Source organism: Rousettus aegyptiacus, unplaced genomic scaffold (genome assembly GCF_014176215.1).
Source record: "Rousettus aegyptiacus isolate mRouAeg1 unplaced genomic scaffold, mRouAeg1.p scaffold_m13_p_10, whole genome shotgun sequence".
In the NCBI taxonomy this organism is placed as follows: Eukaryota; Metazoa; Chordata; class Mammalia; order Chiroptera; family Pteropodidae; genus Rousettus; species Rousettus aegyptiacus.
This window is the reverse complement of record NW_023416285.1, coordinates 51,299,935-51,327,712: the sequence shown is the minus strand read 5'-3', so window position 1 is coordinate 51,327,712 and position 27,778 is coordinate 51,299,935. Positions and strand designations below refer to the sequence as shown.

At 34.5% G+C, this 27,778-nt stretch overlaps 1 protein-coding gene across 2 annotated transcripts; it reads left to right on the top strand.

The window, feature by feature from the left end:
* Positions 1–3,092: 3,092 nt before the first annotated feature.
* On the top strand, positions 3,093–27,770 carry AFM (afamin). Of its 2 annotated transcripts, XR_004953105.1 has the most exons (16): positions 3,093–3,219; positions 5,382–5,430; positions 5,738–5,870; positions 6,503–6,714; positions 7,468–7,600; positions 8,217–8,314; positions 9,098–9,227; positions 12,156–12,367; positions 15,264–15,396; positions 17,338–17,435; positions 18,489–18,621; positions 19,389–19,612; positions 20,459–20,591; positions 21,790–21,851; positions 22,540–27,474; positions 27,625–27,770. XR_004953105.1 is itself a non-coding variant. In XM_016154012.2 (15 exons), exons 1-14 carry the CDS (start codon positions 3,132–3,134, stop codon positions 21,823–21,825), a joined length of 1,812 nt encoding a protein of 603 aa, XP_016009498.2. In that variant the 5' UTR covers positions 3,093–3,131; the 3' UTR covers positions 21,826–21,851; positions 22,540–27,597. The 2 variants fall into 2 exon arrangements, 1 of the variants encoding a protein (XP_016009498.2); XM_016154012.2 differs by lacking the exon at positions 27,625–27,770 and having other exon boundaries at positions 22,540–27,597.
* The last annotated feature ends 8 nt before the right edge of the window (positions 27,771–27,778 follow it).

Sequence of the window (27,778 nt, the reverse complement as noted above, 5' to 3'; positions counted from 1 at the left end):
GCTTCCTAATTCTCTGGAAGGACAATTCTAGGAAATCTTCCACTTCTTGGACAGTTCTAAGTAGGACTACACCCAGGTGCCTACACTGTTACTCTTCTTCTTAACACCTGCTTTATTACCTTTCTCTCGTCCTGGTTTCACTTCCTCACTTTCTCACTTGTGTCTCCTTGAATCACCTTCCAAATTGCGATTCTTTGTCTAGAGAGCTGCTTTTGGGCAACCCAAACTAAGAAAGAGCCATTTTTGAATTTTGATCTAAAGTCGAAAAACACCAACCATAGTTGCCCAGCTGTGTAATCTCTGTGTGTGTGTGGAGGCAGAGAAAGGAAGTGATGTTATCTTCTACTTAGCTGCTCAGAATTAGCTTTTTTTTAGTCTCCTGATTATTTCCCTAGATCCTATATATGCTCTTTATATTCTTTAGACTCAGAGCTTCTCTGAAATGCTCCTGGGAAAACTGATCTCAACTTCCACACTTTGAGCTGAAGTTCCTTCTCTATGTTCCTCATCAATTCGATTCCCTCTGTTTTATGGTTTCCAGGATTTTCTCAGTCTTTTGAATATATCATTGTCTGTCTCTCTTTTTTTTTTTCAAATGTCTATATGTAAATGTATATGTCTATATTGTTGAAGCAAAATTTCCTAGGCATGTTTATCTGTTTCAAAATTTATTACCTATGAATGAGGGAGTTAGCAGTTAGATAATTCCAAGAAAATTCAAAATGACCAGGAAGAAAACTTAGTTTAAATGCCTTAAGTTTTTAACTAGGCACAGACTGCTGTTTTACTTTATATGATTATAAAAAATCCATTCTTATCAGTGACAGGGGGTTAAATTTGTGAAATGAGTAGATTGGAGCTCTCTTATCATAATTGCCAGGCATGAACCAGTAATCACAAATAATAATTACAGTAGTCCCTCTTATCTTAGGAGTTATTTATATTCTAAGACCCCCAGTGGAAGCCTGAAACTGCAGATAGTACTGAATCCTATATATTGTTTTTCCATATATATATATATTGTTTTTCCATATATATATGTACACACACACACACACACATATACACCTAAGATAAAGTTTAATTTACAATTCAGATACAGGAAGATATTAACAACAATAATAAAATAGAACAATTATAACAATATATGTAATAAAAGTTATGTGAGTGTAGTGTTTCTCTCTCTCTCTCTCTCTCTCTCTCTCTCTCTCTCTCTCATAACTGATCTGATAACCAAGTAGGCTACTAAATGACTAACCAGCAGGGAGCACATACAGCATGAACACACTGAAAAAAGGAATGATTCACACCCTGGGTGAGACAGTGCGAGATTTCATCACACTACCCAGAATGGCATGGAATTTAAAATTTATAAATAGTTTATTTCTAGAATTTTCCATTTAATATTTTCAAACTGAAGTTCTTTGTGGGTAAGTGAAACTACAGAAAGTAAAACCACTGATGAGAGGGGATTACCATATCTGAGAAGAAAATAAAAAGCAAATTGATCTCTGACTAATCATTGAATATACCTAAAAGCAAGTTTTATTTCCTGACAAAAGACCAATTAGAGGTCAGAACGATCAGGAACATTTACCAGCTGCAACCAAAGATGCTGACCATACTAGTTGCCTGGTTCTCAGTCTGGGGACAAAATAAGTCTCTCTTTTCTCCTCTCTCTTCCACCTCCTCTCTTTCTCACTGTCACTCCCAGCCCCTTCCTTTTGGTTTAATAGGTCTATTAACTCTACCATCCTCTACATATAAATATAAAATTTTAGATTCTGCTTTTTCTTCAAATATTACATAGAAACTATTTCCTTCTGTTATTACATATTATTTGTATTCATTAGTTATAAAGACAGATATTGATCCATAGAGTGACTATACCACTGTTTGTTTATATACCTATAAAGATATCTTTTTCCATTTATAATGAATAAGTAATCTGTAGAGTGATACTTTGAAACCGTAAATATGCTACTGCCCAATAACTTCTCATCAGTGACTTTAGCATCCATTTATGAAACTGGCCTAAATTAATTATTACTATGGTAGTTAGTTACAAACAGTTATGCTTTATTTCTAACTACATTTATTAGTTGGTATTTTTCTGTAGAGAAGAGCTTTTCCTACTTCCACTTTTATTTACTTTTATACTGATATAGATTCATGAATTCTTTTTCAAAAACTTAATGAGTATAACGCATTCCTGTTATTATTTACTTTAGTTATCAAATTGTCCCATTGGCTTCTATCTCCTTTTGACATGCTCCCCTCCATTTTTGATTGCTTCCTTAGTTTCTGACACGATAGTTCTCAGCTCATCTTATATTTTTCATATCCCAAGCCTGGAACCATTCATTTCTCTGAGAAGCCCAGTATCCTTTTAGTAGAGAATCATGTTTAGAACCCAAGATGGGACACTAAATGTGCTCCTTTCTACTTGGTTGCCATTGCTTTCAGGCCCTTTTAGTAAACGTTAACTAAGAAATAGATTTATTTTTCTTTGCCATACACTTAAAAATATTTCCATATTTGGAATCATGTTCTTAGTAAAGGTTTAAAAATTTGAAAGATTGATTCAAATAATGTGAATATCTTTAGACTATTAATCTCTACTATAAACTCGTTTTCCAAAAGCTGTGGTTATATGGGCACTCGTTTTGTTATATGGTATAAATAGGCTGTATATTAGTTGTTTACTTTTTCAAATTCTATTAAGTGTCTAAAAATTATTATTTTTGAGGTTCCTTTAATTATCAGGGAAATATAACAACTTTCTAGTTGTGTTTCTCTTTGGCAAATTATTTATTCTAGCCCTTTTTCCTTTAACATTTGCAATATTTCAAGACTTTCTGTAATTGTCTATTTGACTAGGTATTGTGCATACTTAACTTGTGGACTTTTTTTCTAACTCCATAGATTTTTCCAGTGAAACACGGAGATAATTTTTTCCTAGTTAATAATTAGCAAAATTTCTGCAGCGTGATCAAATAACAATCAAATATGAGGTTTGTGAGAAATGGGTTAAACAGGTTACTTTTTTACTAATAGTGTCAAAGAATAATATAAAAACCTGACTTCCCTCAATCGCATTATTTTCCTTTGTGAATGTGACTTCTAAAACAATGAAACAGTTAGAACTCAGAGGTTTTGTTATTTTAATGTTCTTTTTGACTGAATCCCTAACCTTGCCTACAAAGCCTCGAGATGTAGGTAAGAAATTTACTTCTATACCAGCTAAGGAATGACTAAGTGGGGATAATTTCTATTTTCTTTTAACTTTGTTTTCTTTCAACTTAATTTTTCACTTGTTCCTCCCCCTACAGCACTAGTTTATAAATACTGATCAGATATCCTAAACTAACCTTCCCAGATTTTGTATTTTGGTGTTTTTGTGGTCATATTAACCAATTTATAGACAGAAACAATTATCACACCCAGAAAATGGTCACCAACCTTATGTCAGTAGAGAAAGTGCTGCTGAGAAGTATAATTTGAATGTGAAAATATTCATATTCCTTGCAAATGTGTATAGTGTGTGGTATCAGTTGAACACTAAATTTGAGTTGGGATTTTTGTGGAACCTTTGGTTGTTTAACATATCTCCCAATCGGGTGGGAAACACTTTTAGGGTATGCAGGACCCTGCTTTCTCCAGCTGTACAGTTTATAAATCTCCCAAGCCTTTCCCTAACCCCTATCTCCCACCTTTCTAAGCCTGGCAAAGGCAGTGTCAGCCTAGAGGAAAGGGTGACTTTTATATATCTTCTACCCAAAAGAACATTTTGAACTTCATCTTTCAGAAGAGGTATCTTTTTGTATTTCTTCTAGACTGGAAGGAGCACCTTTTTGGAATTTTCACAAAGGTTCCATAAGTGTCACAGTGGCCCTGAAAATGTGGATTATATCTTACTGAATTTGGTACCTCCCATAGTGCCTGTTAGTGAGACTAGTCACAGGGCTCGAAGAAGAGTGGTCATTCTTGAGTTCTCTTTCTCCTGTGCCCCTTGTTATAATATGTTCAAAAGTCCTGTCGATTTTTTGTCTCTAATATCTTTTGCATCCATGCATATCCATTTTGCATATCCATGACTTTTACCAAAATTTATGTCCTGCTGATTTCTCAATAGAAAAATTGCAAAAGCCTCCTGATGGGCTTCTTGCTTTTTTCTATTCATCCATTCATTCTTCCATCTACTTGACATAGTTTTTGTCACTTTTTATTTATCAGGCACTATGAGAGATCCTAGCACATTAGTTGTACCACTACCTGGCTGGTATTTCTTAGCATATAGAAACGATCATATTACTATTTTATGTAAACATTTCAATGGTTCTTCATGGCTTCCAACTGAAGCACAAACTCCCAGGTTTACATGCAAAACTCCCATAATATGGACTCAGGTCCTTTCTATCTTAGGTTCCATTATTCTTTTTTATGACTCACTTTCTCATAATAGTGGATTCATTGACTTTTCTTAATAAATGTCAAGATTGCTCACCTTTGTGCTTTTATTCATGTCGTCTATCCACACAGAAAGATGAGGCTTATTTTTCTGCTAGCTGAAATCTGGTACATTTTTCAGGTTTGACTCATATGCCATTTCTCCTGTAATCCACTTCTGGTTTCTCACTCATGAAGAAATCCTGTTATATACTTACCCACGTTACTTTAGAATTCCATTTACATTCTAAATTAAACTATACTTATGTTCAAGAGTTACTTACATTGTGAGAGTACTTAGTGACCTGAAGTCCAGGGAAGATGTCTTTTTCATTACTGATTGCCTTATAGTGTCCAGTACGACAATTTTCAAAAGTAAGAACTCCATAAAAGTTGTCTACATGGACAAATGTAAATGTGTTCTGATTAGTGTATGCTTGTTGGGAGGGAATCAATGATCCGAGACTAATTCAGAAATTACCTAAATATCGGCATTGGGCTAGCCCTGTAAACTGTGTAAAGTGACCACCAGCATGCTGTGGTATCTCTTGTTGTGTCTTATTGTAGCATTACATCACATATCAGTTAACCTTCATATTACTTTTCTATTCATATGTGATAAATACTTAACATGGAAGTGGTGCTCGTATTTGACATTTGTGGCAGGGGAGCCATCAATAGCAAATCTAAAGTCTAGTCAGTTTGAGGTTAATTCAAGTCAGTTCAATTTAATGAATAAATCTCGAGGCCATAATATAATGTGATCAAAATCCTGTATTTGACTTTTTTCCTTCTTGTTAAATATACCAAATTATTTTCTACCATAAGTTCTCTATTTCATACTTTGTAAATTTAAATATCATATGTAGCTATTTATTAGGAAAATGTTAAAATATTTGCTTTTGTTAAAAGCAAAACTTTTTGCTTTTCAGATGACTTCAGGATTACCCAGAAATTTATAGAGGAGAATATTGGATATATGTGAGTTTTTCTAAACTATGTTTGGTGATGATGTTTACTATAATCATATCTGATATATTCCAGAAATGTTAATGCTTCTTAAAAGTAATTCAATTAAATAGAAATCACATCCAAAAAAAGTAAATACAACATTAATCATAAAATTCAGATGAAGCAATTGAATTGTTAAGAAGTTGTAGAATTTATAGCCTCATACTTTGATAATTTCCTGAGGCTAGTCAACAAGTAGATGTTCCTGTGAATTTTTATTGGACATACATGGGAATTCTGCAGGTAATCATTTTGTACTCTGTGTGGATTGTTGTAGCACCATCATTGCATTTGCTCAATATATTCAGGAGGCATCCTTTGAAGAAGCAGAAATGTTGAGGAAAGCCATGACAGAATACAAAGATCAATGCTTGGCTAACGTGACACTCCCAATGTGCTCAAAATTACCTGTAAGTAAATTGTTTGTATTTCTTAAACAAATTTCTTACAGCTTGAAAATGTTAAAGGAGAGATGCTCTGTGGTCCTCATTTTTATTTTGTGTGGCCTCGGTATTTAGGATAACTTAGTGTCCTAGGAGAGATGCAATTCTGTATTATGATGCACGGGAGAACTTGGCCATGAGCTTCCATCATGGGACAGCCAAAAACCTGGCAAAACACACAGAAGTATGGAGGAATCCTCCTTAGCTTCCTGTCTCAATGTCTACTATCTACTATCACACCCTCTTTCTTGGCTTTTTTCAATTATAGTCACCATCTGCATCTCTAGAAAAGTATTACCAAACATCACTGCTAAGTACTTTACTACCACATTCACACTCTGACTCTGTCACCTTGGGAGAGGAAGAAAAAAAGCTGTCATTTAAGAGAAATACAGGCAGCAAGTAAAAAGTAAGAGTTTGATGAACCTCAGGATAGATATAGGAAGTTTCCCAAAGTGTGGGATGGTTGATCTGCTGGTGATATTGAGAAAATTACAATCTATTTCCCAAAGAGTGATACTTACTAATTATTATGTCATCTCAGAAGGTTGAGAAACTTTACAATGAATGAAAACTTTCTTTACTTCTCTATTGTCCAGAATGATGTTTTACAGGAAGCGATATGTGCTATAGAGGGGCTGCCACAAAAGCATAATTTTTCACACTGCTGCAATAAGGTTGACTTTGAAAGAAGACTCTGTTTCTTTCGTAATAAGAAAGCTGGTATAGAATTTCTGCCCCCTCTTCTTGCTCTGGATCCTGAAGAGAAATGCCAGGCTTATAAAAATAACAGTGAATCTTTTCTAAACAAGTAAGTTTCATTTTAGTAGAAAAATGATCTAATTGAAGAAATAGTCTTAGGATGAAGAGTATCTAATATCTATTCCAAAAGAACATAGTTGTGTTCATTGATAGATTAATTCATTTGACATGTGTTATGTATCAGATTCTGTATTCAGTCCTGAGAATATAAACATGAATACAATATAAAATCTGCATGCAAGATTCTTTCATTAATAATATCAATTTCCTAATGTGATAAGCCTTAGAACAGAAGTTTAGCAAAAATCTGCTATCAACAATACAGTAATTAAAGAAACAGAGACTTTTTCTGGAAAGCTGGTATACTCATTGAAACCTAAATCACTAGTTCATTTGAACATAAGTGAATATAATTCCTGACTCTCAAATGGAGTGTGTCCAGGTAGCTATTTTTTAAACCTGGAAAGAAAGCTGCTGACAATGTAGCAGCATTGGGAGGGAAGGTCAATAGCCATCTTAATGTTCAGGATTAGAGCTGCCATCATCACTCTTATTTTGGAAGTGGCAATTTCAATGATAAGACTCTAAAAACTTTTATTGGAAACTGGACTGGATCATGCTACCTTATATTAGAGACTTTTATGATGGGAAAACCTTTTCTGTAATTTCATTTTTACAACTGGATCTCCTTGTCTTTTCCTATCTTTCCTTTCCTTTTCATTTTCTTTCCTTCTATTGTCTATCATTCTTTCATTTCATTCCTGTTTCTTTCCTTCACCTCCTTCTCTACTTTTTTTAAAAGCTATATTTATGAAGTTTCCAGGAGAAACCCCTTTGTTTTTGCCCCTACACTTCTAACGCTTGCTGCTCGTTTTGAGATGATAACTAAAACATGTTGTGAAGAACAAGACAAAGCCAACTGCTTTCAAACAAAGGTGGGTATTACATTTATTTCATTTAAAAGATAAGGAGTCACCCAACACAGTAGATCTTTATTTAAAATTAAATGATAGTAAAAAAGTCGTTTACCATTTATAACCATTCTCTTTCCACTTGTACTGGTTTTCAACCCATTGACCATCTGTTGCTGATCTGAAAGTTCTTAGTACCTGAGACCCTCGAAAGACAATTGCCCACTTCAAGATCTCTCTTCTGGCTTTGTCTTTCTTGAAAATAGGAAGCCTTTTCAAAAAGCATTAGTGAGTGTATATTCAGGGTAAAAGATGATAATTTATCTTCTATCTTTGGCAAGCCTTCTTAGCTAACCATCTAATGGAATCATTCCAGTAGAGATGAAAAGCTCACAGCACACTGTACCACTCACATTCCTGGCACGAAGTACAATTTAGTTATTAGAAAGACTTCCTCCACCTTCAAATGTGCTACAACTACATATTTTTTTTTGAAATATAAATTTACTACAATAAAAATCTTGTAGATTTTTTTGTTTCTGAGCAAACTTTGAAATAATTTGGTCAACATGTAGCTAAGAAATAAGAGAATAGTGGGATTTTGCTCTTCCTTCAACAGAATTTTTTTTTTCTCCTTCAGGCAAAATCTGTCATACAATATTTAAAAGCATTGTCTTCTTATCAAAAAAATGTCTGTGGGGCATTTTTGAAATTTGGACTGCAAGTCTTAAACTCTATGTGAGTTTTATAATATGTGTTTTGTCTCTACTCGAATTTTCTTATCTGTGCTCCATTTTTATTGTCATTGATAACTTTTTATTTCTACTCTTTTCAGTTCCCCAGAGGTTTTAATGTGGGTCTCAATTTATGTGGACAGCTCATAACAGAACATTAGTTTGGAATGAGAAAAGACTTGATAAGTGGGGAAGACCTCAGAGAGAAAAAGGGCTATTTATGAGATATTTTTTGGTTACTTAGGAATCTGAATTGGTCTGGGGGTTCCCAGCCAGGATTTTAAAAGTTCCAAGTGCTTTAGACTGACTTATCCATACATATTTTACCTTAATTGCAAGAGACAATCTTATAAGAATAAATTTTATCTCAACTGCTCCTCCTAACCAATTAGTAATGGTGCTAGTTCAATATTTTGAGAAAAATTCTGAAATTTCAAATAGATCATCAGAAAAGAACTCTGTGTTGGATTATCTATGCATGCCATGGTCTTACAACAGGAATTTGTGGTCCTTACAAGATGTGCTTTGATATAAAAATTATGGAAGAGAGCATATCCGTCCAGCCCTTTTTCCCCTGACCTAATCTGGGACTCAAAATATTAGCCTATAATTTTCAAAGTGATCACGTGGGCTGTGCAATGTATTAACAGCTATTTGGTAAAGATATCTGTGAAAAAATAAGGGCATCAATGTTTATTGTAGCTATTTATACTGTATCATCAAAGAACTCCCTCTTGTCTTAGTTGTTGTTTAAGCTGTCTTAGTGCTTTATCAATTCTCTTTCCAGAAACATTGCTATACTTAGTCAAAAATTCCCCAGGATTGAATTTAAGGAACTCACCTCCCTTCTAGAAGATGTTTCTTACAAATTTGATGGGTGCTGTGAAGGTGATGCTGTACACTGCATTCGAGGCTGGGTAAATATTCTCTAATGCCAAGTAAAAATAGTAATTTTTTGACAGCCTTTTTAAATCTGAAGTTGCACTAACATGTGGCTACTTTACCACAATGAAATCAGAACATTAATAAATTGTTAAATAATTACATAGAATAAGTAAAATTCAAGGTAAAATGTTAACAAATAAGCCCAAGTATAACATAGAACTTCGGGTATATATATATATACATGGGATTGTTTTTAGAGTACTCAGCAGATTCTATTTTATATGGCTAAATGTCCTTACATAAAACTTCAGCAATTTAAAATGTGTGAACATTTATTTAGGCCAAATTGAAATTTTCTTTAATATTGCCAATTCTCTTTTAAAGAAATTAGAAATCAATAATAAAACTCAGAGAATGATTTTTTTAACATTATGTTTTTAACATGATGCTTGCTCTGGGTTTTCTCAGGCTACTTAGAAACAGTCTTTCCAAATAAGTGAATATGACCATTTGTAATGAATCTATTCTTTAAAATGATTCTCCAAGTCTATACATTGGTAAATATATTGACCTAATTTAAATTGTTCATGCTCACAAAAATAACAGAATTTCATCTAAAATATTCTGACTACTTAGTTAAAATTAGACTTTTTTTCCTTAGTGAATTTTGCTTAGTTTTACTGTTTTAAATTCACAGTGAAACAGTGTGTTAATTAAATAACTTGAATTTTAGAATATAAAGATATCCACATTTTATTTCAAGCAGTGGACAATAGATGTCTCTAAGAATTATTTTGTTTCAATACTACTCCACTTAAAACCTATTTCACTTGATATTTACCTTTATATTGTTTGATTGTCTATGGAGATATATTTATACTGTAGAATGTAAATATAATGTATTGAATTAGAATATAATTAAAGATTTTTCTATGAAGTTTGGAGCTGAGACAAAGAGATCTTATTATGTCCTCAGTTTCCTCTTTGATGACTTTATGAAGAAATAAAAGGAATTAAATTGTTGTTCATTCAAAATAGAAGTACATTCCAGACAATAAGACTTGTATTGCCTAGAATGATGATGGGCTTAGGTGAGATATGTATGTTTTTGCAAAGAGCGGCTCTTTCTGGTCCTATGTACTTTACTGAAAACATGGTGCCAACCCCCATTCCATTTCTCACCCAGAGCTTCATCACATTCTTCACTCTCATTGTTAACCAGAAGATGATTCCAGGCAGGAGGAACAGCTTGAACACAGTCAGAGAGTCCTGGAAGAGCCCGGTGTTTTGATGGAACTCAATGTGGTTCATGTGAAGCTGGATCAGAGAGTAGGATAAATGTGCAGCCTCATTCTGGACAGTCTGGAGAAGGGATTAGGGACCAGATCAGCTTTTAAAAAATTATTGAACTAAATGCAAATCAAAACCATAATGAGATATCACCTCACACATGTCAGAAGGCTATCATTAAAAAGTCAACAGATAACATGTTTTGGCGACGATGTGAAAAAAAGAGAACACTTGTGCACTGTTGGTGGGACTGCAATCTGGTGCAGCCACTATGAAAAACAGTATGGAGATTCCTCAAAAAAAAAAAAAAACGAAAAAGATATACCATACAATCCAGCAATTCCACTTCTGGATATTAATCTAAAGAAAATGAGAATACTAATTTGAAAAGATATGTGCACTTCTATGTTCATTACAGCATTATTTACAATAGCCAAGATATGGAAGCAATCTAGGTATCTATCAATAGATAAATGAATAAAGAAATGTGGTGTATATCTATTTAATAGAATATCATGCAGCAGTAAAAAAGAGTGAAATCTTGGCATTTGTAACAATATGGATGGATCCAGAGAGTATTATGCTAGGTGAAATAAGTCAGGCATAGAAAGATGGTTTCACTTGTATATGGAATCTAAAAACAAAACAATATCAAATAAACAAACAAAACAAAAACGGACTCATAAAAACAGAGACCAAAGGGATGATTACCAAAAAGAGAGGGGGTGGGAGAATGAGTAGAAAGGGAAAGGGGAATACAGTCAATAATAATGTGATAAGTTTACATGGTTACAGATAATTACTAGAATTAGTGTGGTAATCACATTGTAAGGTATAAAAAAAAGGCATACAATTATTTCGTATACCTGAAACTAATATGAACAATATGGTATACCAACTATACTTAAAGAAAAACATAAATTTAAAAAAACTGTCTAACTATTGTGAAAATAAGGTAATGTCACCCTCTTCCTTATTCCCACAAGTTTATGTGGAGGTTGAACTTGGAATGAGACATAGGGAGAGAGAATAGAATAAGTTTTTTTATTTTGTACATTTTTTGATAATTCGAACAGCTTTGAATTAATAATGTCCATAGGAAAATGACAATAATGAGTAGAACAGTTTCTTATGTTTCAGAAATCCTTATCTGGTAGTTGCTGTAGTAGTTCATTTGTTTACCATTCTTTTATTTTCTTATCAAATATTTATTGTGTTTCTACTGTGTACTTGGCAATGTAGTTTCAGGCTACAAGAGAAGAAATGTAGGATTATAGATATTAAAGTTACATATCTTTGGTGGCCCTCATTGAATCATATGTAAACTCTTATGAAAAAAAACAAACAAGATTTAGAATTTAAAATGCCAATATTCCAGAGGAGTAGAGCTAAAATACTTAAAAGATTAATATTTAACAATGAATATGAATTTATGACTCTATTTTTCATAGTTATATTATCTAAAACCCTGAGAAATAAAGCTTGTTTTAATATGAAACTTCATGTGTATTAAATCAATACAAAATTTAAATAAATTTTATCTATCAAATTAACTGATGAAGCTATTTCAGATGTTATGTTCATCATCGGTTTTCATTTTATTATAAAGGACAATCCAGCCTTGAAGAAATTGTGAAAATAACATCATTTCTCATTCTTACTTGATACAGAGCAAAGTTATGGACCATATTTGTTCAAAACAAGATTCCATCTCCAGCGAAATCAAAGAGTGCTGTGAAAAGAAAATACCAGAGCGTGGCGAGTGCATAATTTCCTCAAATAAAGATAGACCAAAAGATTTATCTCTAAAGGAAACAAAATCTATTGAAAACAAAAATGTGTGTGAAGAACGAAATGCTAACCAAGACATCTTCATGGCCGAGTAACAAAACTCTATATTGAAATTTATAAGACAAACGGAAACTTATGACTTGACCTGTTTTAGCTAATTTGGGTGGAAGAAATGGGAATCATTCAAATCATTTTAAAAAATCAAGGTTATAGGTATAGTATTTTCACATGATTTTAAGAAAATGCAACTGTGTTATTATAGTGATGGCTAACATTTACTGAGTGCTTGATATGTGCTAGACAATGGGTTAAGAACTTTATATGATTATCTACTTTAATTCTCACAAGGTCATCTACAATAAGTATGATTTCCCCCGATTTTTCAGAAAAGCAAAATGAAGTACAAAAAAGCTAAATAACTTGCTCAAGATTCATAGCTAAAAAATGACAGAGTAAGGATTTGCCCCCAGAATGTCTGGCCTAAGAAGTTGCAGGCATAACCACTATGCTATGCCATCTCACAGCTATTCAAGGAAAGAGTAGTGGACTTGGAGCCAAAAGGATAAGATTTGAGTCCTGATTGGGTCACTGGGACAAGCTAATTTCTCTATGTTTTAGATCATCATATATAAAATTCATGGAATATTTATTTATTCAGAGTTTATTGGCAATTAAATATAATCTGGGGACTTTACTAGGTTATACAGGGTTTTTATCTCAAGTAAGCTTGCATCAATAGGGAGTGTGATATGGGAAGAGACAGACATATACAAATGAGTGCAAGAAATGCACTTTTATTTCAGATAGCACTATATGCTAAGCGATGTGAGGAGAGGGAAGGAAGTGGTCATTTGTAATTGCGGATCCTGGAAAGTCTTAATCAGGAGGAAGTTCTTGAAGAAATTTTGGTAACCTAGACAGAGCATGGATGGAAGTATAATACTACTTGCTGTGTACATGGCTGTGAGTAGGGAATCAGCAGTGAGAGACAGGGTAGTGAAAGGCAAAAAGGGTCAGATCATGTAGGCATGCTAAGTTAATGAGGTGCCATTGAAGGATTATCAACTGAAGAACAAGGCAGAACAAAATCACCTTTGGTTTTTAGAAACAATCTGGAATGAATACCAGTTTGGGGTTAGGTGGTTCGGTGAGTAATTTTCCGATTTAATGAGTTGAGAAGTATGGGTGAAGAAGCAGGTTTTGGGGGTAAGAGAATATGTTTGGATCTAACTACATTGACTTTGAGGGGCTGGCTTGTAGAGTAACTAACAAGGACTGTCATGAGACAATTTTATATGTGAACCTGGTGCTCTAGAAGGAGTTCTGGATTGAACTCCTTCTTGCCTTTTTTATAGGCAAGAAAACTGAATCACAGAGGTTAAGTAACTTGCTGCAAAGTCACACAGCAAATATGTGGTAGTACCAGGATTCGAACACAAGCAGTCTGGCTCTAGATTCCTGATCTTAGAACCACTGCGCTCTATTGAGTCTCATGAGTCAGAGTATTAAGTCAAATTAAACTAAACCAAATGATAGATGTAATGCATTTTACTTGTACCTGACTCTCTTGTACACGTGCTCGCTAAATGAAAGCATTTTTTTATCATTATCATCATCATCATCATTATCTTCATCCTCATCACTATTACAACACAGATAGTGTTTGAAGTGTGGAGAGAAATGGTGAGCAACAATGAGTATGCTAAGTCAGAAACAAAGTTATAAGGTGCAGTCCTTTCGGATGCAAACGTTTGACACAAGACCTCAATGGATTTGCCAAGCTCGAGTAGGCTTCCAGGGAGTGTTTGCAACATTTTGGTGATATGTTTTTAAGTGTAATTTTATTTTTGGGAAAAGGTCCATGATTTATATTGGATATTAAGAGGAGCACTTGATTAGCTGAAAGTTAAACGATACTGCTTTAGGATATGGGAATATATCCCACAAATGGGACTGAGAAGGCAGATGGAGAAGAAAGAGAGTTGATATCAGAAAAAAATCAAGATTAATCAAGACAGTCAAAGGCTGTAAAACAAAAGGGTTGAAAAAAGTTCCCTGGACTTGAAAAATTCTTGAGAGATATTGCTCTTACAAAACATGGACACCATTTTAACTTATTTTGAATGGATAAGATTCTTTCATGGAGAAGAAAGTTAGCTTGGTTTAAAAAGAATGAAGTAGGCTTTACATGAAACCTAGGTTCAACTTTTATACTTCCATTAATAGCAAGGTGCTTAACTAGTCAGAGACTTAGTTTCCTCAGCTATAAAATAGTATTACCTTGAAGACTAAGTGAAGGTAAATAAGGAAGTGTTTATAAATGCTAAAAGAATACTTTTATCTCATGTCCAAAGCTTGATCCAGTGCCTAGCAGCTACTAAGGGCTTAGTAATTGTCGGCCTCTTTGCTTTCCCTTTCCCACTTTCTCCCCAAATCACATCTGTCTATACCCTTGGAGCCTCTCGTTGAGGCCATGGAAACCACTGACAATGATTTAGAGCTGCAGGAGTGATTACTCCCAGATTTGACAAGTGGCAGGATGAAGTAATGGACGAAGGCCTCTCCACAATTTCTCACCAAGGTGACACCGGGAGTGGGGAGAAAGCCATATTTCCACCATCTTAAGCTGAAAGTCTGAATGAATTTTTCAATAGAATTATACTTGATATGTATTTTCTAAAGTATTGGTGGCATGATATACTATTTCTGTTGCTTTATAGATTAAATCATTTTAATAATTAATTATATTCTAAATAACTGACGATTCTATTCTCTCATGTAAAATCAGTTAGTTTAAAACATAATATTAAAGAGAATCTTTGTGAAAAGATCTCATGTAGTCAAAACATCCTCTTAAATTACTTTCCGATCAAACCAGCATTGGAGAGCAGACTCAGTATTAGACCTGGCTAGACTAAAAGACAGCAGGACTTGGTATTTTGTTCTTTCTCTAAGTCTTAATATGCAACATTTTTTACATATCACAGGTTTCTTTATGAATACTCAAGGAGACACCCAGAACTGTCTGTACCGGAGCTTTTAAGAATTGCTAGAGTGTACGATGATCTCCTGAAAGAGTGTTGCATCACTGAAAACCCTCCGGACTGTTACAGTAATGCAGTAGGTTCTATCTTGTAGGCTCAGAGCAATAAATCAAACTGAATCAAGAAAAAACAAAAAAGGAACACTTAAAAATTGAAATCAAGGTTTTATTTCAGTCTAGAGGGTAGAAAATGTGATTGACCAACCCGAGTTTACTTTAAATTCACCTGGGCTGTCTTTGGGAAGACCAACATCAATTTGGGTTAATGGTGATGTTTTAAACTATTGATCCTGTGTGTTGATGCAAAAAAATGCTTCCCATTAAACATTTTATGTTTATATATTTATTTATGTACTCTGTATTTTATTGGGCCATATTAGATTTTTTATGATTATAAAAATAATAACTGATTATTAAAGACGATTAGAAAAGTACCAAAAGTTACACATAAATAAAATAAAAACTTTCTGATTTTGTCATAGGAAAATAGCTATAATTAACATTTTCTGTTATCTTTTTATGCAAATATGTATATATTTGTGTGTGAGTTTAAAAGTAAGATTGAAATAATACTTCTTTAGAAATTTTTGAATCTGCTTTTATTTAGTATCATAAAAAACTTTTTATGTCGTTAAACTCTTCAAAATGTACTTTATTGTAAATGATGGTATGCTATAATTTATTTAACTGCTTTTCTACTATGTGTAGGGCTTTTTAGTTGTTTAGTTAGGTTGTCTTTAATTTTATAAGTGACCCTAAAGTAAGGATCTCTTTCCATTCATCTTTATTCATATGAATGATTATTTTCTTAAGATAAATTATCAGAAGGGAAAATATAAGGTCAAACTATATTGACTTTATAAAAAAAATTTGATAGAAATGGCCAGTTTACTTTCTAGAGAGTTTTTGCCAGCATAGAGTGCTACACCAGTGCTTGAAAATGCTCATTTCACCTCCACCCTCACCAACATTGTATGTGGAGGTTAAGTTTGCTAGTTTTATATGTAGAATACATTGACTGTGTTTTAAGCACACATTTATTTGATTTTTAAGTGAAATTAACTTTTTCCCATATAATTTTAGCTCTAGTAGTTATAAATTTTCTATGAACAAATTTTTTAAGTCTATTACCCATTTCTTGTTAAAATTAGTATTTTTAATATCAATTCATATAAACTCCTCATGTGTTATAGAAATCATTTGACCTTTCTGATTTATTTCTCATTCATTTGATATGTGCTGTTTTTATTTTAAAATTTTCTTCCATTTACCATAAAAACCAGTTGACACACATTTATATTTGAGCAATGAAGTAGGAAGACCTTTTTCTGATCCTTAAATAAATAATACTGATAGCAAAAGTTTTTTTTTTTTTTTTTTTTACATGGCAACACAATTTGTCCCAGGGCATTCATCCGCTGATGTGTGGTTTTCTCTTAGGTGTTCACTCAGTAAGTGTTCAATTTTGTGCCACATGAGAGAAGTGTTGTGAAATATTTGAAGATAATTATTAGAGATTTTAAGTTCCAATTCTAAATAATGAAAAATATGGTATAATATAAAGATAAATGAGATTAAAAATATTCTGTAGCAATATTTACTAGCTGGGACATTCCGGGCAAGTCACTTGACTTCATAAGGCCAGGTTTCTGTATGTAAAAACATAGATAACAACTACTGTGGTCACTTCAAAGTGAGAATCAAATGTGATCATTGTCACCATAAGATTTGATTATATTTTGTAAAGTGGAAAGTGCTACCAAAAAAAGTACAAAATAATGATGAAAAATTTGGACTTCCAAATTTAAGCAAAAAATATATCTATTTATGGCTATAATTGATAAGATTCAAATTCTACACACACATATAAAAAAACTACTCTCAATTTAGTGAGTAATGTATAGTAATGATAGTTTGAAAATATTATATAAATATAAAAGCTATTTAGCAAGTTGACGTGAAGCTTATGATTAAATTTTAGATAAAATATTCATAAACGTGATTGTTCTTATTTTCAGGAAAACAAATTCAATGAGACAACTGAGAAAAGCCTCAGGATAGTAAAACGAGAATGTGATCATTTTCGGAATTTGGGGAAGGATGACTTGAAATACCAGTAAGTTGTTTGCACAAGTAGGTTAGCATTTGTGACCAGTATAAAATAATGAGAGCTACAAAGAGTCAAAATTTTAGTTCAGTCTTCCAGTTATGGCATTCATAAACTTTCAGAATTCATAAACTCTGCAAAGAATAAAATCACAAAAGTCAAGAATGCACACTGAGTTGTCAAATTAAGCCTTTATCAGAAATAAGACTTGAAATTTTTTAAAAATACAGGATTCTGGACAAATGGACTCTAATGCTTTAGATTTTGTTTGGACTTGCCTTTTTCACTCCCAACCCCAAATCTCTGGATTCTGTTTCATTTGCGGGAGGAGGGTGGAACGGAGCAAACTTCAAGTTGTTACAATTTCCCAAGGAAAACATGGTTTGCTCAGCATTAAAGCCCATTTCACTAAGTTTATAGAAATAATTCTGGATTTGCTTAACATTTAATATTTATTTTTTAGGACTCTTGTAAACATTCATGAACAATATGCAATTTATTCTGAATTTTCTGAATTAATGTAGTGTGTTGAAACTAAATATCTTCCAATCAAAACAAAACATGGTTTAAAAAAATATTTCACTTTTTTTGTAATGGGGTTGTTAGCTGAGAAGTCAAACTCAGCCCGCTAAAGATCTTATGTTCCTTCATTTCAGATTTATCTTTTTTTGCAATTTATTTAAAATGCGTATTTATTTAATTCTCCCTTTAAAATATTTATTAACTATGCAAGGGATTTCAAGTAGGATTTTACATACTAGCCAAAGTATTTGCTGTCAAGGAGCTCCTAAACTCACAGGGAAAATAGGGCGGGCAGTTCTAAGAGTTTCTGAGATTACCATGAAATTAAAAGGAAGCCAAAATACAGAGATTTAGGAGGCAGGGTGTAGGAAAACAGGGAGTGAAGAGACAATTCTCTACCTTTCCTCTAGAGGGCTTGAGGTTCACCTTGCCCTTACATTGATCTTCCATAGCCTTGAAGGGTCAGGTTTCAAGTAGGTAAACAGGGGAAAATAGGTATCTGCTTTTCATTCAGAACCAAACAGACAAATGTCCTTTCAGCTACCTTATCAAACTCACCAAGATAGCCCCTCAGCTCTCCACTGAGGAACTGACCTTTATTGGCGAGGAAATGGTGACAGCTTTGACTACCTGCTGCACACTGAGTGAAGAGTTTGCCTGTGTTGATAATTTGGTGAGCATGGCCCATGTACCTAACTATTCCTGAAATAAATAATAATAAAAAAGATATCTGCCTTCATTGATTTATAGTGATTCTATATCTTCCTCTCTTCATTGTTTTTGAAATTGTTAAGCAAGGAATGTCAAGTTTCTTTTTTGGCTCACTGCATCAAAATCCTAAGAAGCAAACGGGAATGTCTTAAAAATTTATTTGGGGTTCTTTAAATCATCTTTTTACTTATTTATAGTTGAAGTAATTTGTAAGGGCAAATGCCTTAGGAATCACAATATTGTTTCAGAATGATACAGGAAACATTATAATTTTAAGCAATGTTACAAATTCTCCCTTTTACCCCATCAGCTCAGTGAGAGAATTTCTGCTTCTTGCCTAACCACAGGTTTGGTGTATTTCTTTAAGTCCAAAATGTGTAGTACCCTGGGGGACATATCAGGAGGACAGTAAATCTAAGGGCCACAGTATTTAGCTACCGCTTTTAGTTGTCTGGTTGCAACTCACAAGTACAAATTTGTATATATGCTAACAAGAAATTACTCTAAAGGCATTTATATTGCTGTGATTTGAAATTTTTTAATACATAATACCACTTACGAACCCAGCCTTCTCTTTTCTTTGTACATAGTGTTGTGTTATGAGTGCATGGGTTTTTCTTAGTAAAGTTAACAGCAATCTTAGAACAATCTAACTATTCATCTAACCATATTTCAAAGCTCCATTTAAGTTTGAAAGTCATATCTAAGTTCCAACTTTCATTGGTACAGGTAGATTTAGTTCTTGGAGAGATATGTGGAGTAAATGAAAATCGAACCATCAACCCTGCTGTGGACCACTGTTGTAAAACCAACTTTGCCTTCAGAAGGTCCTGCTTTGATGCCTTGGAAGCAGATGAAACATATGTGCCTCTATCTGCCTCTCAGGGTTTATTTACCTTTCACATAGACTTGTGTCAGGCTCATAATGAGGAGCTCCAGAGAAAGAAAGACAGGTACTAATATTCTCTTCCATTCATCTTTTTCTTCAGTCTGAAGACACACATGCATTAATGAAAAGCTTCATTTCAATGCATATGTGATTTTGGTATTACAATCCTGTTCCATCAAATCATCCCATCTTTCCAACTCAGAAAAATGCCGCAGATAAACACCAGGGCATATTGATTGCCGTGTTTATATATCAAAACCTACCTAGTCTTCTCCTTTGCTAGAGACTTGGAGTGTCTAGTAGACCGTGATTTGGAAAGCTGAGTTAGGGCACTGAGCAAAAAGGCTTATAGGTAGGTTTATAATGAATCAGATTTCCTATAGAGAAGGTTCTAGATGTTTGCCCTGAGAATCTTGCTTAATGTTTGAAAATAAGAGAGGCCCAAAAGAGACAGTAATTTTATTTTCATTTTCTTCAGCAAAGCTATAAAAGCCAAGAACTAAGACTGATTTTTTAGGTGCAGGTAGTGTCTGTTTGAGTGGAGTGGAAACAACATTCGGCTACTGAGGAAGAGGGAATGGACCTTGTCCGGGAAATTAATTTTTCGGAAAGATTGAATATAGTCACATATTCTACAATACTGTGCATAATGAAGACTTAATATCTGTTCATATCTTTATACCATTTTGTCTATCGTGACATAACTCTATAAAGAACGTTACCATGGAATCCAGCCCGTAAGTTTAACAGGAGAGTTTCAGGAGACCCTTCCGAAAGTAGAATATTTTAACCTTTATACTCACCCAAATTGAGACCCCCAAGACGTGTGAAACAATAACAAGCATTTTGGAGAAGAGGAGCTTAAGAAAGAAATCTTTAATCAATTCTGTTTGACATTTTTTGGTCACAGGTTTCTTGTCAACTTAGTGAAGCTGAAGCCTAAACTTACGGACAAGGAGCTGTGGTCATTGTTAACAGATTCGGCTAACACAGTAGACAGGTGCTGCAAAGCGGAGGGGCCTGAAACCTGCTTTAATGAAGAGGTAGTTACTTTTATTTTCTGCTAAAATTCAACTGGTATTTCTGGTCAAATAGGATAAAACAGAATTCCCCACAGGGCCCTGCTCCCTCCCTGCAATGTCTGCGGCCTATGTTTGAGAGCACGGTTGCTGCACAGCTAATATGCAGCATCTCTAATAGTATTTGTCACTGTTTCCTTGGTGAGGACATGGTGTAACAAAAGCTATTAGGAAAATTTGGGTTCTGAGGCGACCAGTCTTGGCCCTGCAACTTAAACTGAACTGCAGTTCACTATCTGTAAAGGAGGTTGGTAATCATTAATCTTGTATGATGCCATTAGTCCTTACTTTTCTGTTTTGAATTACCCATCACCTTAATAAAACAAATAGTCGCACTGACTTGCAAAAGAAATTAATCACCTTCAAAGGGAGAGGAGAAAGAAGGGTGTTAGTATGTAAGATCTTTCAGGGGGTGGCTATCTTTTAATCCAGGGCCTTATCCCAACATCCCTCAGTTGAGAAGACACATGCATGATGTGAGGAAGTGGGAGGTAAGGTAAGGGTAGCAGGGGAAGAGAAAGGAGATGTGTCCCTGCTTGTTCTCACTCTAGTGACTGGCGTCTGTGACGGACTCACCCTGTCTTCCAGGATCCTCAGGGGCCTCTGAATGTCAGCCTCCCTGGCTGGCTGGCCGGGAAGTACCTCATCACTCTCTTTAAACTTTCTTTCACAGTTTCTTTCCTAGTGACACCCACTCCACTCCAGACTCAAAATCCATGCTCATGCATTCGCACACTTCATGCACACACACAGGCACACGCTCACACATGGCTTTAATTATGGTTGAGCGCCTTCTACACTTTCCGAGAGAGTACTTAGTCTGGGAGAATTATGAGAGTTCATATTATTAGTTTTTTAAAAATATGTTTAATATAATTAGAGAGTATTAATCAATACCTAGCACTTACCTGAGTGCATGTGTACCTTGAGGCCATGTAAAGGAAGAGATAAATTCACTGGCAGTTCATAGAAAGCTGGCGTGTCTGAACTCAAATTCATTTGAAGAAGAGTATTCACAGTCTCTCTGATAACATGTGAGTAGTTCAATTTTTTCCAAAATTCAAGGCGACATACTTCTCCAAAATTAAATAATGTCTTAATTTTTTTCCTATGTGTTATTCATTCATTCGTTCATTCATTCATTATATTTTCCACCTCTCAGGGTCCAAAATTGGCAGCCAAAAGTTGGGCTTCCTGAGAAATATGAATTAAAAACCAGCAAAGGTAATATTTTCTATCTTGATCAAATGCCAAATGTATTTGTAGCTTATTGGGTTGCCCTGGCTTTTCAATTCTCATGCTTCAATGTCTGTCTGTTTCTGGTTCAATCCACATGTCTTGTACCTAACAGCCCCCAATATTGGTCCTGTAACATTTCCATGGGTATCTTCCACTCCTTATAGGCTGGTACTGCTGCATTTATGCTGGCACTTCTTACGGTTCAAGCAGGATCCTAAGTAGCCAAAAAGCACCCATTGCTCTGCTTTTCTGCTGTTGCACCCAGCAATCTGGACCAGAAAGCGGAAGCAATCGAATACCTGAAGGTTGACAAAGAGGAGGGGGTTAGGATGGCAGACAGGCCTCAGTGGATCTGTTCCAAGAGTCTGGCTGCAGTATTTACATAAACAAAAAGCGGTATGTTTGTGATTTCAAATATATAAAGAAATCCCTCTCCTCTGCAGTTTATGTAAGACCCACACACAAACTTTAGGAACAAAATGTTGCATAGATACAGCAATGATGTTCAATGTCTGGGAAGAGAGACCTGTACCATCTCAAAGAGTAGATTTGGATCTACAAGAGGCAAAACGTAATTACCATCGATAATTTTTTATAGACATAACTTTTCATCACCCAGGTTATAACATTTCATATTCTTTTGCTGCGGAAGACAATATTTTTTTCTTTACAGGTTGTGCAGAAAGAGAGGAAGGCCAACTTACCTGCTTCCATTGGTCCTGTGGTGAATTTCATTTTCTTTGAAGAACACAGTAAAAAGATTCTCTGGAACTTTTACCTGAAATCATGTTATTGCAGCAAGCAATAAACAACAAAATTATAAATCTATTTCTCAAAGACTTATGTCATGTGCCAACTTGATAACAATATTAAACAATCACAATTCATTCATTCCATTTGCATCTTTGGCTCACCGGCTAAACCTACCCTGTGGAAGGCAGGACTCAAAGAGCAATCGTGTGGACAGAATTATCACAGATGCCCATTCTTGCTGCTACTGGGAAGGAAGTGGGGAGTTGAGGCCATGCAGCATTGCTGCTGATGCCGCTACTACTATTACTACTATTGTTTCTAGCTGGCACTGAATATCTTCAATGTTAACAAACACTGTCCTAGGTACTTTTTATGTATTATCTCATTTAATTCTAAGAACTATATGAAGTAGACATCATTTCTATTCCCATTTTACAAATAGGGAATCTGAGACTTGGGGAGATAAACTAATTTGTTCAATGTCATGACTAATGGGCAGAACCAGGCTTGAGTCCTCTAATTCCAGAACAATATTCTTAACCCCTATATACTTTACCTCTCAGGTATGGCCATGTTTTATACCTTGTAAAATGTGTTAGAGAGGGCAAAGAGCGACAGTGATTCTTCTCTGCCTCCTTTCCAAGCCAAAATTATGTTGGAGCTGTAAGTGCTTACCAGTGATGTTTAAGAAGAGGGAGTGGTAAAACTGGGAAGCCAGGAAATAAAGGTTGGCCATATGCTCGTGGTCTGAGCATCATTACTGTTCTCTAAACTTTAAGGTTTTTAGAATTTCAAAGTTTGAAATTGAACATGATAATCATTTAATAGATAATGCTGGAGAATATTCACAGAGTTCTTTTGGTTTAACATTTAGAGCATAGTCTTTAGAACTCTTATTCAGTTATTCAATAAATATTAATTAGGTGGCTACCGTGTGTCAGACATTGTGGATACAAATGTGAGCCAATTAAATGTGGTTCTTCTGTCTTGCTGGGCGGGGAATAAGGATAGTAAGGGAACGATCACACTTGTCATAGATACAGAGATGGAAAAAGGCCTCTGCTGTGAGTGCACATTGCACAGGCACTTAGTATGAGCTGAAGGTGCAAGGTGAGATGGGGGTGGGGTTTTTCAAATTCCTTCTGCCAGTAACTTGCTGTGTGGCCTCAGACCAGTTTCCTACATCTCTATCTCTTTGTTTAGGGTGGAAGAATAATTTTCTTGTCACAAAGGCTTTAGAGAAATGCATTAAATTACTATACTATAAAGTATCCAATACAATGGCCAACAGATAATAGCAATTGAATTCATGAAGCTATTTTGTCCTTTTATCATTTTTCCAAACACTCTCATTTACTAATGAGGATAACAAGGAAGAATGTTTAACTTAAATAATGGTAATAAGTTCATCTAACAGAAGTGAAACAGAGCAGTTAGCTAATTCAATTTGTACCTAATACTGGATTCTGCTACATGTCCAATACTGTGTGCTAAGAGCAGCAGATATGAAACCAGAGCCCCAGAAACGTGCTGCCATCACAAGACTCACTTATCACAGAGGACATTGCTGTACAGCTCTCTATGGATGTGCCAGAGAGCATACTGATAAAAAGGAGGTAACCATTGCGATGCAAAGAGGAAGAGAAATGGTTTATTCAAAACACATATTTTACCTGGACAAGAGAGGGTTAGAATGAGGACGAGTCACACTTACTCTGTATTGTTCAGACAGAATTCAGACCAGTAAATAGAACACACCTAGACTTGATGCAGGAAGAACTGTTCAGTGCTAGAGTCACAACCCAGGTTTTTGGTAAGATCTAGGGAACCAGTCCTGATTTTTTAAAGATTCCTTTGAACTCTATTTTTTATGACTTGGACAAGAATTAGTTTTGTTATGTAAATATTATTAAAAATCATCAAAAAAAATCATCAGTGTTTTAAATACCACCCATTTTTTATCTTAAAGTTCAGTGTGAAGACCTTATTCTCTTAGAGAACAAGTTCTGTGCTGTCATTGAAACCTATCAAAAAATCCATTATCTTGCTTTTGCTTAAATGTCCCTACTACTTGTCTGAAAGTCCACCATTAGTCACTAGCAGAAGACTTAACATTTTTTAATGTTTTCAAGAATTTCTTACTCTGAGAGGATATTTTTCATAGGAAGTTAATTTTGTCCAAAATTTTTTTAAAAGAATTGGTTTAGCACACATACAATATCTTTTTTCCCTGAAGTGCTAATCAATTAATGGTGGCTGTCCTGTGGCATTGTGCTGTGAATGATTCTAAGGCTGAGTCTCACTCAGTTCAGGTAGAAAGAGCACAGTGATCAGTTAGTAATGTCTGTAATGAGTGACAGTCTAGCAGCACTCATCCAAAAGGTTTACCATCCATAGAATAACAGGTCCATTTTGGATAAGTTCCTGTAGGCTTAGATAGTTCCATTGCTCTAAGGATGCACAACAGAAGAGATGTTGAACATTAAGACATTTTAGAGGATTCCAAAAAGAAAAATAAAAACCTGCCAAAGATAGTCTTCCCTTTGCCGATTCTAGCTTTCTATCACATATGGCCATCAATATTTTTTACTATAAGTTATGCATCCAAATTTAAATAATAACAGTTTTATTGTTTTTCAGGAAAATATATCTCTTTTGTCATATTTCTTTGCTTAGGAGACCAGAAATGAGAATTTTTGGGTAGCAGAATCAGGCAATGGACTGCCAGCCTTAGAGATTATCTGGTCCAAACCCTCCAACTATAAACGAGGACACTGAGGACAGGAATAGTTAAAGTAGTAACCTGTGATCTCCCATTTCCAAAAATCTTGGACTTTACACTTATCTTAGAGTTTATATTTAATCAGCAATTACCTGTTCCCTGCCTTAGATCCAAGAACTGGATAACAGGTGAAGCAGACAATAGCTGAGGAATGTTGGGACTTCAGCTTTTAATACTAGCTTTTGGGTGCTGTAGACTCTGAAGTCAGACAAATCTGAATTTTTACTTGTGAGTCCATGAAAAAATCATATGACTGAGTCTTAACTCCTCATTCAAAGAATGAGAGTACTGTTATTATATCGTCATATAAAGCACCAGACTCACAGGAAGCATTTGATAAATTAGGTCCCATTCCTTTGGGTTTTTTTCTAGAGGCCTATGTTCCCTACTCTTTCCAGGAGCTTGAAAATGCACCTAGCAGTGGAACCAGGGCCTTCACCATTTATTTGAATCTGCCATGGTATGTGTTTGTCTTTTCTTTTGCCACTTTAGAACTTTGTACATGCCAACAGGCATTTCTGGGAAATGAGATATTTACCAAAAGTGCTTATTGATTACTTTATTATAAGGCCTACATGGTGTAATCTTGAAAAAACAAGTATATTGACATGACTCACTTTAAAATCCAGTATTCATAAATGGCTAGCCATCAACAATTTTTTTCATTGTCATGAATTTCTTCATTTTGATCATAGTGGCCTGGAAAAAAAATATCCACAGAAAAAGTTTAATTATTAATTCTAATTACTTGAAAAGACTATAAAACGATTCTTCAATTCTCTTGAATGATAGAACACTCTCTATAGTGGTTCATCTGAAATAATGAAGACTATTAGACTCAGAACTTTTCTTTTCTTCAGCTACATTAAGTGCCAGACTCTTCAGAGCAGTTTTCTAGATGCAGGTAGGGAATCCTATTTACATTCTATAGGTCCCAAGGGCCTAGAGTAAGACATGATGACTTCTGAAATGCATGTGGAAAGACATCTTTCTTAGTGCTCATCACTGTCAATAGGGTCATTGAAAAAGCGCTAAAAATTAACCTATGGAGTGAATGCAGAAAGAAAGTTAATTTATTGAGGCAGCCCACAGGAAGATCGCATTTTATCCTCACTTCAACTCTAGGTGAGAGAATGATACATGTCAAACTTGTATGTGAAATTGGATAAATGACTTCAGATAAAGCAACAGTATTTACAGTAGCAGGAATAATATTAGAGCTTCGTTATTCAGTGCTTATTAAAAGCTAGGCAATGTGCTCTGTGTTTCACACACATGATTTCATTTAATTCCGACAACCACCCGAAGTTCCTCTACATTTTATAGAGAAGCAAACTCTGAGACCTTAAGTTATTTTCCCAAGGCTACATTAAGTATCAGATCTAGAAGGTGAACTCAGAATAGCTGTCTCCAAAATCTTTTCTTATGTTAATATAGTGAATAATAATGGTTTCTTTATTTAATAGATAGAAGCTAAGACCTTTAGAAGCTGTTACTGTAAGAAAGTATTGTTTTCAATAGAGAACATGCGTATGTGTATGTTGTGGGTAGAGGTGATAAAGTAGATGAAGATGATGAGCAAGTCCAAGATGTGTGAGATACTGCTTTTGTCAAATTAAGCCTGACAAAGTGTTAATGTTTACATTTTTGTTCCCAAAGCTAAACTCTAACTCTCTTAATATTTTTTGGGTGTGCTGGTAGCCTCCCATGTAAAGAGTTAAATAATCAAATCATCGAGTTTAATTAATTCCGAAATGTTAACACAAGTACATGTAACTTGTTTGTAGCTCAACAATATATTTTAACTACACAATATATTTGAATAGAAGTAAGTCATTCACAGAATTAAGTTTAAATACCAGTGAGGATATATTCTGATAATTTGTTCTAATTTATTATGATAACCAAAAATAGATCTAAAAATTTACGAGTAGGTCAACACAGGTTTAAGAATAATAAAAGGGGATTTCAATTTGGAAAATTTCTTCTTATATATATAAAATCTCACTTTTGTTTTTCAGTCATGTAGCACACTAATAGCCAGAATTATCTGGAGGATAACTTAGGAGACATGTGAGTTTTATTATAAATATTCTTCTGTCTGAAATTTGAATTTGCATTAGTAATTTATGGAGAGGGGAGTGGGGCAGTGATATAACAAAGAATGATGAAGGAAAATAGTTTAATTCTATTTTTAACACACAGAATTTTGTTATATTTCAGCGTTAGAACTATGTTTGCTCAGTTTCTTCAGAAATCAACTTTTGAAGAAGTACAAACCATAGTTAAAGAATTGCTGGATTTTTCAGAGAAGTGCAAGAGCCTCAAGCTACATGAGTCACCTTCAGAATGCTCTTACCAGTTGGTTGGTAAATCA

What these genes read in the sequence shown, in the direction of transcription:
- AFM (XM_016154012.2), top strand. Translation starts at nt 3,132, where the DNA reads ATGAAACAGTTAGAACTCAGAGGTTTTGTTATTTTAATGTTCTTTTTG. An exon ending in CAATGTGCTCAAAATTACCT is followed by an intron (nt 5,871 to 6,502) that starts GTAAGTAAATTG and finishes TCTATTGTCCAG; the next exon opens with AATGATGTTTTACAGGAAGC. An exon ending in CAAGACATCTTCATGGCCGA is followed by an intron (nt 12,368 to 15,263) that starts GTAACAAAACTC and finishes TACATATCACAG; the next exon opens with GTTTCTTTATGAATACTCAA.